Source organism: Salvia splendens, chromosome 5 (assembly GCF_004379255.2).
Source record: "Salvia splendens isolate huo1 chromosome 5, SspV2, whole genome shotgun sequence".
Lineage (NCBI taxonomy): Eukaryota > Viridiplantae > Streptophyta > Magnoliopsida > Lamiales > Lamiaceae > Salvia > Salvia splendens.
The window spans coordinates 9,920,024-9,940,718 of NC_056036.1; the positions used below are offsets into that span (position 1 = coordinate 9,920,024).

The 20,695-nt window shown below is 32.1% G+C and overlaps 1 protein-coding gene across 1 annotated transcript; it reads right to left on the reverse strand.

Annotated features, from left to right (window-relative positions):
- Positions 1-4,057: 4,057 nt before the first annotated feature.
- On the reverse strand, positions 4,058-5,071 carry LOC121802659 (E3 ubiquitin-protein ligase ATL41-like). Its single transcript, XM_042202335.1, has one exon. It carries the CDS (start codon positions 4,983-4,985, stop codon positions 4,326-4,328), a length of 660 nt encoding a protein of 219 aa, XP_042058269.1. The 5' UTR covers positions 4,986-5,071; the 3' UTR covers positions 4,058-4,325.
- Positions 5,072-20,695: the final 15,624 nt, after the last annotated feature.

The window sequence follows — 20,695 nt, forward strand, 5'->3', positions numbered from 1 at the left end:
TTCTTAGGGATGAAAGTAGCCGTATAACTGATCCAAGTCTAATCGGACACTGACATTTCTTAAGTTTGGTTAGTTTAATACTGATTTGAGTTTGAAATTTTATTTGATGAATATGCTGAAGCCGAAAGTGTTATTTTAAATTTTACTAGTGTATTAATTAAAAAAATCCTCATTATGTAAATTGAATTTAATTTTCAAAGAATTTCATATTTAAAATTTTCATAATATATTTTTGAATTTCAATAAGGAGTAATTTTAAAATTTTAATTATGTATTTATTCTACTTTTAATAATGTGCAATTTTAGAACTTTAATTATATACTTAGGGGTGTATTCACAGGGATGTGTTCATTTCCTTGTTGTATCTTTTGTTCTATTGTTCTTTTTAATCTCAGCACCACGATATCCGACGTTTAGATTGATGCCACGTGTCATTTAATAATGCAGATTTTTAGTTGAATAATGCACACCGACTAATAATGCACCATTATAGTGTAATAATGCAGATTTCAGTTGAATAATGCACACCGACCAATAATGCACAATTATAGTGTAATAATGCAGTTCATCACAACCATCCAATTCAAGGATCCAAGGGCTGTGATTAAAAAGAAGCTTGGACTGAAAAGCTGTGAAGGACCATAACACACCCCTGTATTCACATCCCAACACTAAATATTTGAAAAACAGAAAACTAATCCTAAGCCATTGATTCTTGTCATCTAATGGCCTATTTTTGTGCCACATGTAATTAATTAAATTAATAAAAAAATAAAAAAAGGCATTGTTGGGAGTGATTTTTTTTCGGCGGTTGAATCAATTTCTTAATTCTCTCCATTTAGTTTGGTAATTATAAATCAAAAAGGGCATTGTTGGGAATGATTTTTTTTCCAGTGGTTGAATCAATTCCTTAATTCTCTCCATTTAGTTTGGTAATTATAAATCAAAAAGGGCATTGTTGGGAGTGATTTTTTTCCCGCGGTTGAATCAATTCCTTAATTCTCTCCATTTAGTTTGGTAATTATATTTTCTGATTCTGTTTGGTGACAGTTATATTGTTTTGGATTCTGTTTGGTGACAGTTATATTTTTATTTTTTGTGTACAAATGCTAGTCGTATGATCTCCCAGAGGGAAAAGGCTATAAAGGAGGCGAGCAGACCACTTCGAAAGTGTAGGACATGTGGTGCGATGTGCCATCATGATTCGAGTTCATGTCAAGAAAAAGATACGGATATAGGCAAGGAGAAGCATAAGGGGAAGAAGAAATCTTTATGTTTTTTCATTTGTTTTCCAAACATATTGGTTCTAATAACTGATTTGAGATTGACATTATTTAATAACTGCTTTGAGATTGACATTATTTACTACTGAATAATTACATTATTAATAAGTTTTCGTACATTATTCACTAGTTAATGACTAAATGGGTTATGTATTTTATGTACATCATTCGTTTAGATAGTAAATGACTACATGATGTACGAATAAGGCTTCATAATGTACGAACGACTTAGTTTAATGTACAAAAAGCTTAGTTTAATGTCTTGCAGCACATTGCACCCATACCCTTTGGGTTTAGCAATCCATCGGGTTAGGTTGTAGTACCGATAGACTAACGAAAACTTCACCAAGTGCAGGGAGATAACTATTTTCCCCTAGGGTTTAACAATCCATTTGGCCAGGGCATATTACCAACACTTTCCTATTATTTCTGTTTTCATCAGTTGGTTTTGGTTTCATATAGAACTTGATGTACGAATGTGGTTTTGTAAAGAAATAGTTTAATGTCAATGTTAATGTATGAAAATTGTATTTGAATGTAAGAATCTCAGACATTAATGCAATTAAATTACTGAATAATGTATGTACATATATAGCTACATCTTGTCACAGTGAATAATATTTTAAAGTCATGTACAATTATGCACGTATAATGTATCATGGGTTGGGGAAGGTTGCATGTCCTCCTCAAAGTCCTCATCACCAATTTTTTTTGGGCGCTTCGTACCTATTTAAAAATATTGACATTGAGAAGATTAGACTACAAGCAATATCAAACCAAAGTACGAGGAGATTACACTATAAGCAACATCAAACAAAAGTACATCAGATAATAATGTAGATAATAAATTATACGTAATGTACAGAACATGTTCACCAATGTAACTCAAACTACCATAACACATATTAATGTAGTAGATATCAAGAACTAATCTAATGTTTTCCATCAATGTACTTCTGAAAACTATCCTCATAATAATGTACAAGTTCATAGGTAAATAATGTACATCTGAGGTTGTATAATGTAGCAGTTTATATCAAAATAATAAACAACAAGGTTTTGTTAGTGAGTCGGTACTATACCCTCGCCCCATGGATTGTAAACCCTTCAGGGGATGAATTTAACTTTTGCAACACATTAAACCCATTATAATCTATATTAATAAGAATGTGACATATACATTAAACAATCATAATCGTACATTAATTCACAAAAGTATTCACGGTGATTGTTTGATAATCGTACATTAAATAACCATAATCGTACATTACCGAATTAATGTACCAATTTGTGTGAATAATGTACACGATATTTACAGTTTACAGATTCAATTTTGTACATGCATTCACATAACCTACAGCCAATCCAAACAAGTACATCCGACGCAACAAAAACGACGGATTTGATGAACACGATATTTGGAGTATTACCTGATTCCGACGGATTTGATGAATAGAGTCGTCGAATTGAACATCAATTAAAAATCGAAGTCACCCTCTGCAATCCCACAATAATTCGGTCGGATTAATACCTGAAAATATTTGGTTTTGAAGCTTTTTCTCAACAGTCGAATGGTGGAATCAAAAATGAAAAACAAAAGAGACGAGAGACCCCCGCCGTCGATTGATGCGCTACTCACTATTGAGTGAGAGACCACCGTCGTCTCCAGAGTGAGAGGAATGGTGGAGTTTAGGGTTCCACATGCTATAGAGATTAGGGTTTTCAAGAGAGAGAAAACGAGCGGACAAGAGGTTGAAGAAATGATGAGAGAGTGGGAAGTGTATCATTGTGTGAAAATAGAAGCATTAATTCTAGCGAAATTAGTGGAGAAACCATTCAAAACTGATTCTATTATGACTGTGATACCTAAATTACCCTTATAATGTACAATTCCGGCTGAATAATGTAGGTCGCATAATTTTAATTAGCATCATTCAAATCAATGATCCAAAGGATGATATTAGTGTTGTGTTTAACACTAAAGGGTGTAAAGACCTTAATGCACCCTTATATATTAACTTTTATATTTCAATAATTTTTGTATTTTAAATAAAGAATGAAGTGAAAAATGGTACTGAGATTTATTTAAAATATTAATAAGAGATATTGCGTTATGACTGCTCTAACAATATTAAAGTCAATGGTTTGACAATTAGAAAATGCCCCCCAAGATTTCAATTTCACATGCAGCCGCCCTACCTAATAGGTTAATTAGTCGATAATCTTTAGCACGCTAATCAATTTTGATAATCAATATTATATAATGGCCGCAATATTAGATAGTCTTTGCCTTTTAAGTTTCTTACTTAACTCATTTATGCATATTGATGAAAGAATTAACGCAAAGTTTATACTATTACTTGTCAGTTATTGATGAACAAATCTTTTACCTATATTTCAATTTTAACATAGTCGTTGAAATATTGCAACTTGCAATTTGCAATATGAACATCCACCATTTATTCCGAAACATTAGAAATTTGGTATACTGAACGAAATATTTAACTAATTCAAAAGTACCAATGTCGTGCAACCGAAATGTGGTCACACCTGTTTTGGTAATGCCGCGTTAATACTTCAACCACTATAAAAAAATTTGTTAATTTTATAATAAAATATAGTGATATTATTGCAACGATCATGTGAAAACTGTATAATGAGTTTATTAAACAAGTACTCCATCAAGCAAAATTTAAACAAGAAAATAAAAAAAATCTTTTACATTTATACTAAAAATGAATAGCTGATTATCAGTTTAGCTTCTGGGGCAGCAATAAACATCAAGCCAGTATTATTTTTCACCCTGGCAATGTAATGAATATTATTATACACAGCATTATAAATTATTATAATTACATAAGCCCAATATATGAAATAGAAAATCTCCATGCGCCTACAAACTGCAAAAATCTATCCATCTTGGTTTCAACCAATATATGTTTAATTAATTCTGTATATGCATAGTATTCAACAAAAACCGGAATTGATAGGTACAAACCGGAGAAGCATATGGCAGTTAGGCCAGAACAGTTGTATGTCCATTCACTGTCTCTCGAGATCGGGCAGCCCGTCTTCCTGCCCGCACGACTGACTCTGGATTCTTCTAGAAGATCTCTCTCTACTCAGAATCCGCCGGAACGAGCTCAATCTCGAGCTCGATCCGCCGCCGATCTTCGCGTCCGACGTCCCCTCCACAGGCGGAGCACTCGGCGCCGCGGCCAATCCCTCCCTCGGCTCCGCCACAAGGCGCGGCTCCGCCTCCGTCCGGCACACCGGACACGTGGAATTGGATCCGAGCCACCGATCGATGCAATCTGCATGAAAGGTGTGCTTGCAATTCGGCAAAATCCGAGCGATCTCGCCGTCCTCGAGCGCGCTGATGCAGACGGGGCACTCGACGGCGGCGGAGGAGGCGGATTTGAAGAGGAATTTGGGGAGGGAGGCGATGACGGAGGGGTCGACGCCGGTGATTTGGGGGTCGGGGGGTCGGAAGGTGCCGGGGAAGGAGGCGATGAAGCCGAGGCGGCGGAGGGAGGCCTGGCGGCGGGCTTGGCGGCGGAGGACGCAGCGGGCGTAGATGTGGAGGACTGTGACGAGGAGGACAACGACGGAGAGAGAGACGATGGCGGTGAGCATGATCTTGCTGTTGAGATCGCTGTTGTTTGGGCGATTGAACAAGTCATCGTCGTCGTCCATTGACATGACTGAGTTTGGAAATTGGAATTGGAGTTTGTTTGATCACTTAATTTAGAGTGAGAAATGAGGGAAGGTTTGTGTTAAGTAAAGGAAATAAATAGCGTCGTTTTTAAAAATACAAATACTGTTTCAAAGCATCTTTTAGTCAAATTTATAGTCTAGTAAAACTTATCTATTTTTAACTAAATTATTTTACGCTTTAAAATAAGGGTAAATAGTCATTTAAATTACCAAGTTTGGTCAAAAGCTGATCTATCGTATAAAGTTTAAAATCTGCTAATTAAATCACGAAGTTTCAATTTTTCTAGTTTATCTCATGGGTCGAATTTTAGGTGGAATATTTGCATCTCTACGTTGAAATTCATCTTAAAATCTCAATCCAACTTTAAGATTAAGCTCCTTATAATTACACTTTGGATTATATACGCATCTTTTTCGTGATTTAAATCTCAATCCATCTTGAAATCTCAATCCACGTTAACAAAGATTCCACCTAAAATTCGACTCATGACATAAACTAGAATATATTGAAACTTCGTGATTTAATTAGCGAATTTCAAACTTTGTGGAATAGACTAAATTTTGATCAAACTTGATAATTTAAATGCTATTTCCCTTTAAAATAATATACCTACAAGTCAGTAAGTGGATGACCCCGTTTATAAATAAAAACAAAGTTTGAAATAAGCCTTTTAACAATATTTATATACTCCCCTTGTGCATATATATGCTACGAATTTCGATATGCATAATCTAATATATAATTTTATTGTGTTTTTAGTGTAAGTATTCTACTAGTACTATTGATTAGTTGAGGTTTAAAAATAAAGGATCAGTTTTTAGTCTGAAATCCATATAAGAAAGGCATGTTTCAAGGGGGAAGAGGTTGACTTGAAACGAAGAAAATTGATTAGATTTAGTAATTTCTCTTCGAATGATCAGTGAGTGACAAAATTTCAAATGCTGAGAAATTTCTAGGCATTGAACATTCATGTAACCAAGAAAGGGTTTACGTTAGATTTGGACATTAAAATCTGATTTTGTAGTAAGAAGATTTACAACTTTATTCCTTTAAAATTTTGTACATTAAATATCACGAATCCACCGCCACTTTATTTACATTAAAAATTTTAAAATATTTACATTGTTAAAATATTTTGTTGTATGTAGATATATACTTACTCTCAGTAATATTGTAATTTGTAAATTCGGATTTTTATTTTGTTTATCACAAAAATAAGATATTGAGTAATATAATGTGTATGTATCGTGTAGGTTGGATAAAAAAGTCATGCGGGACTGACTGAGTTGCCCAATTGTAACGCTGCAATTTTCAACCCTACTTAAATTTTCTAACTTCTAATTTCCAAGTCAACCGAAAACTGTGTTAGCGGTAAGCAATTGGTTGCCTTACTCTTACGTTACTGCAATCAAATTCGTTGTAATGTTATTTCCCTCACAGAATAGGGGAAATTTCATTAAATTTAAGTTTTAGTTTTTTTATTCAAGTAGCTTAATTAAGCATATTAACTATTTTTTCCTCGAGAATTCGATGAAGTCCTTGGTCTTCATTTAGCTTCTGGATAATTAGTAAAATCATCTTCATTTAGCTCATGCTTATCTCCAATCATATTCCACCAACTCATGTTCACTCACATTGTTTAATAGTATAAAAGTAGGACTCACATATCACTAACTTTTTCAACCCACTTTCTATTACATTTCTCAAAACTCATGCCGGATCAAATGGTGACAAATTATTATAAACGGATGGAGTACTTAAATAAACTCAAATCATATTTTCAAATTTTGTGAATAAAAATAAATGGTGGATATAGAACATTCTTTTAAGTTTCAGTTTAGTACTTCATGTGTCCCTCTACAGTAGAGACATGTCTTTTCGGCACGAGGTTTTAAAAAATTGTTTTAAATCAGTTAAGTAAAAGGAGAATAAATTAGAAAGTAAAAAGGTAGAGAGATGAAAAGAGAGTAAAATATTTTTTGCCAAAAAAGGAAATGACTCAACTACAATTGGACAACCCAAAAGGGAATACGACTTAGTTACAGAGGGATGGATAGTATAAATAATTGGAGTAAAATCACTATTGAATTGAAATTTATGCTAAAATGAGGTTGAATATAGTGTAAATAGTTCGAAACGCTATAATGCTGCAATTTCTTTCAGACCTCCGCGAATGATTACATGAAATTTGTTTGTCACTCTACTTGTGTTACTAATCAATTAGAGTCGTACTTACGATAGGGTAATATTTTGCATAAGGTGAGAATGAGTTCAACTATGATTCCACAATATTCTGGCCATGGTTAAAATTTGATACTACTGCCTTGTTTTAAATAACCGTCCATTTTTTTTTATCATTTTAGGCCCTGCTCTAAAATTAGTCCACTTCATTCTCAGTAATTTTTTTTAATGAAGTGATCAATCCTATTTTTTATTAATAATACTTTAATTTTTTTATATCTCTTATTTTATTAATTATACATTAAAATTCTTTTGAGTATTTGATTCAATGACAAGAAAATGCATTAATGATCACAAACATTTTGTTATGAAATAATCTTGCAAGTGGATCTCTAAACAAATTTATCATTCTTGAATTTTGGGCAAAACCGGTCTAAATCGGCATTCTGGGCTTCAAGTATTATGGTACAGCCCGTCTTCAAGTTAAGGTTTAATCGGGCTAAATCTGCATTTTGGGCTTCAAGTATTATATATGGTACAGCCTGTTTTTAAAATTAATAAACATATTCATCATCCTCGCCGTTGAAAACTACAGAACCCATACATACTACTCCCTCCGTCCCACTCAAGATGACCATATTCTTGAGTGACACGAAATTTTAGGAAATATTGTTAGATAAAATAAAGTAGAGAAGAAAAAGATAGTTGAATATTTTAATAAGGAGAGAGGAGGTTATTTCCAAAATTGGAAAGTGGTCATCTTGATTGGGACAAACAAAAAAGGAAAGATGGTCATCTTGAATGTGACGGAGAGAATACATCGCATCTCGGAATGGATCTCCTACTCCAACGATGGTGCTCCATTCCTACTCTACATTCACAACAAAATAAAATAATCCCACCATCACTTACATGTTTATAAGATTATTTTATTTTATTGTGAGTGTTGGAGTAGGAATGGTAAAATGATAAATTAAGGATGTCAAGGGATTAAATGATAGTCTCATTTTGATTTATTTATATTCATCCACCATCAATAATTTTTTTTCATTTTGATTTATTTATATTCATCCGTCCAAAATAAAATAGTCTCATTTAAGGATGTCAAGGGTTTAAATGATAAATTAATAAAGTAAGATAGAGTGAGATAAAAGTGGATAAGTATGAGAGAAAATTTTTATTTTTAAAATGAAACTATTTTTGTTGTATATTCTAAAACGGCAAAATAAAACTATTTTTTTGGACGGATGGAGTAAAAAAAATACTCCTTTACCACTTTTTTTCATATCATTATTGTTTCAACTTTCAACCATAACGATTTCAGACTAACACCGCCGGACCAAGAAAAGTACACTCATAATTTTCTATCTAATTAATTTCTATTGATAATTTAAAAAATACTCCTTTACCACTTTTTTTCATATCATTATTGTTTCAACTTTCAACCATAACAATTTCAGAATAACACCGCCGGACCAAGAAAAGTACACTCATAATTTTCTATCTAATTTATTTCTATTGATAATTTTATACTTCTATCCTATCTATAATAAATAAATACATATACACATGAATGTTATTTCTATATGAAATCATTTGTAGCTCACAAAGATACGTATATAGTAGTATTTTTTTTCTAAATAATTATAAGTTTTAATTTATATCTACATTGTTTATGATAATTAAGTGTAATAAAATAGAAAACAAAATAATTAGTACGACTATCTTTCTAATAATGAATTAAAATATTTCATATACATTTGACTAAGTTTTCAAATTTTGAAAAAAGTAACAAAATATTAAATAATGAAAATTATCATATTTTGGGTAACTCTAGGGGGCTCGTGTTAATTTCTGGATAACCCAATTATTTGGACCAACCCACGATTTCAAATTAATTTGACATCCCTAACAATACATCAAGATATATATAAATTTGTCTTGAAAAATACTCGATTTAATTAAATGGTGAGGTACCTCATATTAAGTGCGGTGTGTTTATTTGGGGCACAATATATCCTATGCAGTTTTAAAAACCATAGCACAAGCTGCTGTGGTTAAAACGCAGCTAATTGCATATTAAACGCATGACATTGACAAAATCCTATTCATTTTCTTTTTCTGTTTGCTATTTTAGTTTTTAGTTTTGGAACACTTCATTTTATTTAAACATTGAAGAACACTATCAAACCAATTAAGTTTATTAATTAACACGTATAATTGATCTTCACTATTTACTTAGGACTTTTAAATTCACCGCTAAAAATACTTAATAATTTATAGTAGGTATCTTTTTTCTGTAATGGTAATGATCAAACTAAAATTTACAATAGCAAAAGGAAAAAGAAAATGGAGGGATTGTGTCAAAGTCTTGCGTTTAGTGGGTATATGGCTGCGTTTTAACCACAGCAGCTTGTGCTGGTTTCTAAAACTGCAGAGGATTTGTGCCCATTTATTTGATGGGTGTGAATACGAACTCATATTTTATAAGTGAGACTCTATGATATTGTTTATGTATGTATCTTTTGCCTTTCAATTTTCTAAACAAGAATTTTTTTATTTCAATCCAGATAGATATGTTTGGAAGAATGGTTTACTTACCTAAATCCCTATTACATAGTTGAATGGAAAGTATTTTTCAGCTCTTACTAAAAACATTGTTTTGATTGTTCTATAGTTATGTGAATTTTTTGTAGCCTATATTTTATTACAAGTTGATCACCCTTTTTTACATCATGACCATACCGTAGAAGCCAGCCACCTTGGCTCAATGACAAATCATCCTTTTCAAAAATCGAAAAACAACAGTCACTAATCCTATAAATGTGCAGACATGAACTTATTTTATACACACACAACAACCCACAAAACATATTATTTTCTATTTTCTTTTTTTTTTTCCTTTGCGAAGACAAATTAAATCTAGAGGTAGTTGTGCACTATAATGTGATAAGGTTTTTGTTAATTTATGTTGGCACTATTGTACTATTACACGTAAAAAGTTTATTTTCTGATATTACAGCTAGCAACTAATTCTAGTTTTGACTCTTCTAAACTGCTAATGCTAGTTAGTCACAGAGACAAAATTGTGTATGGGGCGGTTCGGGCGGAAAATAAAGTGTTGGTGGAATCTCTTTTTATATAAGTAATATTTCAAAAATGCTTGCATATGGACTGACGTGGGATCCTTAATTTTGTTGTAATTAATTATTAGGCTTCTTTGATTATCTTATACCAATGGTACTATATAATATCCATACCACAATATTCGGTTAACAAAGATAATCACATTCAATATATATGTTTCTGTCCATCAATTTTTATGAGGTGGGTGCACTAAGAAGACCATAGAATATTTGGAATATTAGTACTCCGTATTTTGAGTGGTTTTTTATTTAGCATTTTCAAAAAAAATTACTTCTTTTAATATTTCTACAAGAAAATTTTCTCAATATTTTATGGCGTAGTTTTTGTGATGGATAAATAGAAATTGTCTACCCTAGCCCAGTATCTTTGTTCTCAGCCATTGACTTGATCAACACCATTGTTTCTTGTTTTCTTTATTAAAGAGGTAAATTTGAATGAATTCATTGCAACGGGTACACGAAATTTGAATTTAAGTTTTTATTGAATTCGGCACATAAAAAGTATTATTGATCGAGTTTTTTTATATGAAATTCGTTGCATTTAGACATGCATTACACGAAATTCGAATTTAAGTTTTTATTGAATTGGGCACATAAAAAGTATACTCCCTCAGTTCCACAGTAATAGAGGCATTTCATTTTGAGCACTCATTTTGAAAAATTAATTATAAATAGTTAAAATGGAGAAAAAGTAATGGTAGAGAGAATATTGTAGATAAGACTCTTTTCTATATTATTCTCTCTCTTACTTTACTCTCTCTCCACTTTAACTATTTAATATCATTTTTTCAAAACGAGTGTAGAAAATGAAATGTCTCTATTATTGTGAAACGAAGGGAGTATTATTGTTTGAGTTTTTTTTTTATGTGAAATTCGTTGCATTTAGACATGCATTATTTTATTTGAATTTGTAACTTTTACTAAATAATGGATTGTTCCGTTGTTCGTAATAGTTTATTTCTCAATGATACTCTCAGTTAAAGCATGGATTTTTCGTATGGAATGATTATGGAGTAACATTTTTCTATCATATTTTGATTGAAGTCCCTCAAATATATATATATATATAGTCGTGATCAGATGATAACCCCTAAATATCGTAATAACCCTATAACCAAATCTGGACCACACATATTTCTAATCATGCGGTTGAGATTCAAACTTAGATTTACTTCATAAAAAAAAGCGCGGGGTAAAACTGTCATTTCCCTCATTTAATTTCTGAATTTCGCCAAATATCACGTAAAATGATAGGTTTATTGCATATAATGATAGTTTTGCCGGATAGGATAAAATGATACTTTTAACTGACTGATAAAATGATAAAATGATAGGTTTATTGCATAAAATGATAGTTTTGCCGGATAGAATGATACTCCGAGTTGATAAAATGATAAAATGATAGGTTTATTGCATAGAATGATAGTTTTGCCGGATAGAATGATACTCTGAGTTGATAAAATGATACTTTTGACCGACTGATAAAATGATAAAATGATAAAATGATAGGTTTATTACATAGAATGATAGTTTTGCCGGATAGAATGATACTCTGAGTTGATAAAATGATACTTTTGACCGACTGATAAAATGATAAAATGATAGGTTTATTGCATAGAATGATAGTTTTGCCGGATAGAATGATACTCTGAGTTGATAAAATGATATTTTTAGCTTATAAATGTTAGGTTTACTGTATAAAATGATAGTTTTGCCGGATAGAATGATACTTTCAGCCGATAGAATGAAAGTTTTGCAGGGTAGAATGATACTTTCAGCCGATAGAATGATAGGTATTTTTGGTGTATACAATGACATTTTTGTTTAATAAAATGATACTTTTACCTGATAAAATGATAATCTAAGCGGATAAAATTATAAAAACCTTATAAAAATGATAGTTTTTCCGGATAGAATGATACTCTGAGTTGATAAAATGATACTTTTAGCTTATAAATGTTAGGTTTACTGCATAAAATGATAGTTTTGCCGGATAGAATGATACTTTCAGCCGATAGAATGATAGTTTTGCCGGGTAGAATGATACTTTCAGCCGATAGAATGATAGGTATTTTTGGTGTATAAAATGACATTTTTGTTTAATAAAATGATACTTTTACCTGATAAAATGATAATCTAAGCGGATAAAATGGCAGTTAGCTTATAAAAATGATAGTTTAGCTGAAGAAATTGCATATAAGCTGATAAAATGATACTTTAACGTGACAAAATGACATAAAACTAATAAAATGATAGTTTTGCCGGATAGAATGATACTCTTAGTTGATAAAATGATACTTTTGACTGACTGATAAAATGATAAAATGATATATGTTAGGTTTATTGCATAGAATGACAGTTTTCCCAGATAGAATGATACTCTGAGTTGATAAAATGATACTTTTGACTGACTGATAAAATGATAAAATGAGCGAAATTCAGAAATTAAATGAGCGAAATTTGGATACGTAAATTTTATCATAAGCGAAATGACATATTTACCCCCGCGCTTTTTTTTATGAAGTAAATCTAAGTTTGAATATCAACAGCGTGATTTTAAAAATGTGTGGTCCAGATTTGGTTATAGGGTTATTACGGAAATTGAGGTTATCATTATAATCCACCCATATATATATATATATATATATATATTGATTGAAATATTCCTAGTTTAAATTAGTTTGTAGGTCAAACTACATTATTCTAGCTACTGGATATAATTTATTTATTTTTGTTTGATTTATATTTTTGCATTGAGTTATTAATGAAATTTAGTATTTTTAATGTGTACCAAATAAATAAACTATTATCTAACCATAGAATATAATTTTTAATGTATAAATTAAGCAAAAGAGGAATAGGTGAAACGACACTCTTTACTTTTGAGCAAGATGTGATAAATCTCACATGTAACTCACTCACCAAATTTCATTTGATGACAAAGCTACACGTTTACTTGATACTAAACAATTTAAAAGGCAGCATCATTTTGATTATGGGCCCTAATCTATTTTTGGACCTCCATGTTATCTTATAACTTAAATCTTTTTTTAGCAAATCAATAGTATTACTTATCTTCTTCCACTTTCTCAGTGTACATTTCATATCGACACGAGATCGTTATATCGATAGTTCAAAAGTTCAATACTTTTAGATATGTTTATTATATTATAATGTGGTCAAAAGCTGGGAGTGACACATCATGAGGTATTTGCAACATATCAAAAGAAACAAATTTAGAAAAGATTTTATAAAACCTTTGATTTACATCCACAATTCAAATATCGTTCAAGGAAGTAAATCAAAATTAAAAGAAGAGAATAATGTTCACGGAAATAATTAGGAGATTATTTTTCTTAGAAACATATTCTATTTTCATATAAATATTCTACCATTCTCTTGTACGTCTATTCTGATCAATTCAATTAAAGGGTGTATAACTCTATAAATGAAATACAATTACATTCAAGTAAATATGGTATCAGAGCAGAAAAATTGTATCATATACTTGAAATTACTAGGGCTCTCCTCCTTGATTTCAAAGTTCCAAATTTTTATGTCCAAAGCAGTTGCTGCATTAATATACCTCCTGAACCGTCGTCCTAGCTACCTGAATTCTCAACTTAAAAAAATCCCTTTCAAGTGTTATCCACCCTGTCTAAAGTCCCTCGTGCTTTATCCCTTGAACCTCGACTAGACACACACAAATTGTTGGACATATAAAAAGTCCGCAATGTCCTATCTCTCGCTTGGTTTATTTAGTACTCCATTCTTCTAGTCGGCATGTTACATATTACATCATAAATGATGAGTTAATGATAGATTGTGGATGTTTATGGGATGACTTAGATAACGCAAATACTTCATATTATAAATAGTGCAAGTGATATCTTATCGTGGATGCCCTTACGCTTAGAAGCTTTACGGAATTAAGTTAGATTTGAAAAAAGGCCTAAAATTAGGGTTATAGGGGAGGTGAGAACGTCGGGGAGGATCTTTAAAATAGAAAGAAAAAGAAAAGGATAAAAAAATAGTAGAGTACTACTAATATTTTAATGAAACAATGTCGTTCTAATCATCAGAAATGACATTGCTTTGATCATCGAACATTTTTCGATTACGTATCACCATCGACTTGTGGAATTGACCAGAATTTAATCAAAAAAATTTGTAAATTAAAGAAATATTTGCCTTATATGTTATGTTTAATTTCTTAAACTGCATTTAAGTTCGAAAATTCCAAAGCATTCCTCTACTCTTCACGAAACAATGAATTTATATTCAGAAACAAAACTAACTTTTTTTGGAAATATTAAATAAAATTTTCATATAAAGAACTTTAAATGTTAATTCAAGCATATATATATCACATAGATTGTGAGCGAATATCGTGATTTATCAAATTTGTCCTATCTCATGTTAAATAATTTGCGCCGCCAAGCCATGATAGATATGCGTAGCCAACAATTAATAAAAGATATAGCATTATCAATGAGAGAAAGCGAAGCGTAGTGAAAAAATCTTTGACCAAATAGATAAACGAAAGATGAATGGGATAGATTACAAAGAATTTGTCGAAATGTAAAGAAAAGACGACAATATCTATAATAGAACAATATATGATGACACCGTCAAACCAATGTGATCAATTGTAATAGGATTGCCAAGCTATAGCTGCATCGAAAATCCTAGGTTTAGTATCTCATCAGATGTGACCCTTTCCCACCTCCTACTTTTGGAAATATTCATTTCAAATAGTTTATTGCAAATTGTTTGTTATTTCCTCTGCTCCACCATTTTAAGAGTCATTTTTAACTCAACACAGATTTTAAGAAATTGTTTAACTTTGTGAAGAAAAGTACTCCCTCCGTCCGCCATCAGGAGTCTCATTTATAGGCGGCACGGGTTCTAAGAAATATTAAGAAAAATGGGTAAAAAAAAGTTAGTGGAATATGAGTCTCGTTTGCATATATTAATTTTAAATGAAATGTGAGTGGATTGAGTTAGTGAAATGTGAGACCCTATTACCATTTATAGTAAAAGTGAACCGGGACTCCTATTCACGGACGGACTAAAATGGAAAAACAGGACTCCTATTCGTGGACGGAGGGGGTAAAAAAGAGAAAGTGAGTGGAATGTGAGACCTTGGATTGTGAGTGTAAAAAGTTAATGGGATTAGACCAGCCACTGTTCATGAACCGACGGTTTCGGTTTGGAACCGCCGGTTCCGGTTTCTGGAAATATGGATCTGGAACCGAACCGTGAGGCTGTTTCACTGTTTCGATTTCGGTTTCGGTTCGAAAACCGGCGGTTTCGGTTCTGTGAAACCGGATCATTCAATAATGGAGTATAGTTTTAATATAAGGATTAACTATGTTTAAATTTATCATTGCATTGGCGGTTCGGAACCGTGAAACTGCCGGTTCGGAACCGGAGGTTCGGTTCGAAAAATTTTGAACCTGAACCGAACCACGGTTCTAAAATTCACGGTTTTGATTCGGGATATTTCTCGCGGTTTCGGTTTGGAACCGTAATCGGCGGTTACGGTTTCGGTTTTAACTGCCGGTTCGGTAAACCTTGGGCAGCTCTAGATGGGATGTGAGGTCCGCATACTAAAAGTGAAATAAAGTAAATGGTTCTATAAATTATGGACAAACTAAAATGACAAAATGATTCTTTAAACTGTGTACGGAGGGAAAAATATATACGACATCTTGGATGGTCTAGTGATGGAATGAGAATCTATGATTCGGACTAAGATCCAATTTATTTTATTTTGTAACTGTGACATCTTGGATGGTCTAGTGATGGAATGAGAATCTATGATTCGGACTAAGATTCAATTTATTTTATTTTGTAACTGTGGTAGTATTTTTACTACTATAGACATTTTTGCAAAGGAATGAGAAAAAAAAATGGTTATTATAAACATCCTTATTTTCAAATTGTTGAATTTATAAATGATAAAGGGCACAAGAAGCCATCTTTTAACCATCTCACCTCACCCAATGACTAATTCAATCTTAGCCAAACTTTTTTTTAACTTATTTGATATTGCATCTCACTATTATTTTGTCGAACTAACTGAAACTAAAAAAAAGGGTATGCACATCTTAAAACACTCGTAGAAAAGCACTTTTAAACGTTACTTTTACCATAAACACTACCATTTAATTTAATTCAGTGGAGTAACTTATAAAGTTGATCTAATAGATCCCCATGCGTATGTATAATACTCCATATAGATAACCTTCATCAAATAAATAACCAGATCAACTAAAAGCAACAATTAAGGATTCTCAGCCGATTATTCCTTTTCTATTAAATATTCTCGAACCAATTTATCCTTGTCACATTGGTGATACTATATGGAATAAACAATCATCCACGCAAGAATTTTGTACATTTATCAAAGAAAACGGAACCCACATTTTCTCCACTATTATCTGTCCCCTTCACTCTTTATACATTTTATCCTATAAATAGCCATGCAACCTATCATTATCCATGCAAAAACTAGGGTTTCATTTCTCTATTTCTCCAATTTCACTTGCTTTCGCTCCCCACCCCCTAATTAATCCCAATGGCTTCCTCCAGATTTTTCTCCTTTCTCTTACTCTTCTTTCTCCTCCTCTCCTCATCCGCAGCCCGTATACCCTTAGCCACGGCCAACGAGGCACACATGCAACTCTTTCAGAGAAAACTGGGGTTTAATCGAGTTGAGTTCGAATTGTTTATGAGACGATCTATGAAGATGGGCTCTGATAGAGTCGCACCGGGTGGCCCGGACCCTCAACATCACCATATTTCACCAATATCTCCATGATCATCATCAACATTTAATTAAATGCGTCATTTTGAATGTTGAGGGGTTTGTTAAAACGGGCTGTGTGTTTGTTTGATGTTTTTTTGGCTTTACTAAATATTACCCTTGGCGAAATGTAAGTTTATGTTTTGCTATAATTATATATGTATCCCCCTCTCCCTTGAAAAATGTAATGTTGTCCCGGAAATATTTATATTTCAATCTTTGAGTTTCTTCTTTCTCTTATACTTCATGGCTGGCTAGTGAATCCCCCCCCCCCAAATCATTAATTCAAACTATAAACATAAATGCTAAAAGATCTTATTTTTTCCATCTCATATTATTTTCCAAATTAAAGTAGTCAAACTAAGATTGATTTGAAATAGTGCGAAGACAACTACGAGTACATGATGTTGGTATGACACTTAGTTTCAATTGCTAGATATAGTATCGAACTAAAACAGTTCTATCGCTACATTGATTCCATTAGTTGGACTTAATTGATTTGATATTAATGCTTAAACCAATTCTAAGCCGCATCTCCCTTAATCCCACCAATTATTAAAGTATTTTAAATTCGAATCCCAACATATTTCGTAGGTCAATTGCAGTTTCCTTTGCAGCAAAAAAGGCGATTCCGTCACCTTGGCGACCCCCACACTCCGGCCGACATCATGTGAGGGGGTTCAATCAAGGTACGCACTAGCCCGTTAAGGGGGAGGCCCTAACCCACTGGCTGCCAGAAGCCCATCTCCCAAGGCCTCACACTTGTGCCTGAGAGATGGAAACAACTACACGACAACAGTGGGATTCGAACTCAGGCTCATTGCAGCAAGATCTGCCCCTCCGTTGCCAACTGCGCTACGCCCCTGCGGGCTCAATTGCAGTTTCTTTTCTGTATGCTTTGGAGATAATTACATACAGGCGAATTTTATTTATAAATTATAACGCAATTATAAATTTATAAGTAGCTGTTTACGAATTTTTCATGTCATCAGCATATAAAAATAAAAATCATCGATATATAATAACACAAGTTTGGTGGAGTGTGATGAGAATGCGAGTAAAATCAAACTTGAGGAACATATATGGATTGTTAATGAGCTTAGGGTATTAATTATATTACTGATATTTTGGTGTTTATTAGTATTAGTCTTAATTATCTTTTTATTTAGTTTTTCACTATATGTTTATCTTAAACGGAGTAAATATTTACCCACGAGATCATTGAATTTTACGAAGGAAAAGATCAACTCAAGTTACAACGCATAATTATAAAAGCGTTAATCCACATTATCACTGATCAGTTTTCCACCCCATAAATAAAAAAAGGACTTAAATTTTTTTCCAATAAGAACATATTCTTTTGATCATTTCATGCACAATTAGAGAAAAAAAAACGCTAAGAAGTAAGAACTCGTACTAAAAATAAATCAAGTCTCTTATTATATGTTAATCGACTTGGTCAAAATCTCTTAACCATTAGACCTAAATTACACTTCAAACAAATCTTATTCTTGGAATCTCTTTTCCAGAATATTCATTGGTAATGTGACAAGTATGAAAAACACAGATAAGGCCATGTTTCTGTGATTTGGATCCACATAGGAAATATAAAATTAAATAAAAAAAACCCTTGGATTAATTTATTAAAGTCAAATTCTAATGTCAGTTCAACAACTAGGCATAGCATTAACTATTTTCAGATAAACCTTTCGCTTTATGTATGGGCAACTTTCTGTGATAATGAGAGGTAGTTTATCGTTTTAAAGATTTTAATATACTAAAGCCATGGACTATTCTAACATCGACTAATTTTATGATGGTAATGAGAGGTAGTTTATCCTTTCACAAATAGTAATACTAAGGCCATGAACTATTTTAATAGTATGAACTAATTTCATGAGAGAAACAAAAAATAACAAAATATATAGACTATATTTTAGGAACAAAGAGTGTACATTAGATATGCAAGCAACAGATACATGTAAAGAAAGATATATACATGGTGTATACATGAAAATGAAGACGAGTGTTGTGTTGTCTAGAGCTTTTTTGTTTGTCAGGAAAGTAATGTTGTTGGAGAAAAGTTGTTAGGATTTTGAACTTATATTAATTGATTAAATTCAATTATTTTATTGACATAATAACTGGATTAATTACTTATCGTAATAATCAGATTAAATATATTTTAATTAAAATTTTAATTGACTAAAATATAATAATAGTGATAATCATTTATAATTTTAAAATTTACATTAAGATTTGATTAATACTCCTTATAGAAACGTAATACTAATAATTTCTTTAGCACTTGTTATTATAACTAGGTATGTTATTATATACTAACATAATACTAACAATAGTATATAATATGATAAAAAGCATGATTATGATTATTATTATTATTATTATTATTATTATCATAATTATAGTTATTTATTAGGAGTATTATTATACTCCCTCCCTATTAAAAAAATAAAAACTTTTGAAACGACACGAGTTTTAATGCACAATTGATAAAGTAAGTGAGAAGAATTGGTAAAGTAAGAGAGATGTAATGAAAAAGTAGTGAAAGTAGAATTAGTGGATTGTGGGGTCCATGTCCTAAAATAGAAAGATTTTAAAGTTTCTATTTTTAAGGAATGACCCAAAATGGAAATAGTTGTTATTTTTTAAAAAAATGGAGGGAGTAATAATTAGGTATGATTAATAATTTAAAAATCCTGGAATCTTTATTTTTTTTTCAAAATTCAAATTACGTTTATACACAGAGGTAGGGCTGGAAAATATACCGAAATACCGCACTTACCGTATCGAAAATATCGAATTTTCGGTATACCGTACTTTTCGGTACGGTATGATACCGTACCGACAGTTTTAGGTACGGTAAAGGTATGCATTTTGTATATACCGCGTTATACCGCGTTATACCGCATCATACCGCAATTGCGGTATATATCGCAAATTTACGGTATATACCGCAAATTTGCAGTATATACCGTAAAATTTACGGTATATACCGCAATTGCGGTATGTACCGGAAATCACGGTATACCGCGGTATACCGCATATTGCAGTATACCGAAATCACAGTACGGTATACCGACAAAAGCGGTACGGTAACGATATCTAAATTTTAGTATACCGACTTTTCGGTATACTGCAATTGTAGTATAGCGACAAAAGCGGTACGGTAAAGGTATGGTTTTTAGTCATACCGCACGGTACGGTACGGTATGCGATATGGTAATTTTGGCGTGATATACCGTACTGTTCCAACCCTACACAGAGGCGCCAAGAAGTGATTGACGACGGGAGATATTGGGGCAGATATTAGGATTGAATATTATTCATATTTTAATTTCTAAGAGTCTCTAATAGAAATTAAAATACCTGCATTGAGCTGGGCCGCTTCTCTTTCACGTATTCAAAATGAAGTCTTAGAAATATAGCAATTCCAGTTGGGCTACCCATTAACAGATCCTACCACATGAGATAAAAAAAAAAGACTATATCCTAATTGTTTCGACATTTCGGACTTCGGAGCTGTACTAAAACA

What these genes read in the sequence shown, in the direction of transcription:
- LOC121802659 (XM_042202335.1), bottom strand. Translation starts at nt 4,985, where the DNA reads ATGTCAATGGACGACGACGATGACTTGTTCAATCGCCCAAACAACAGC.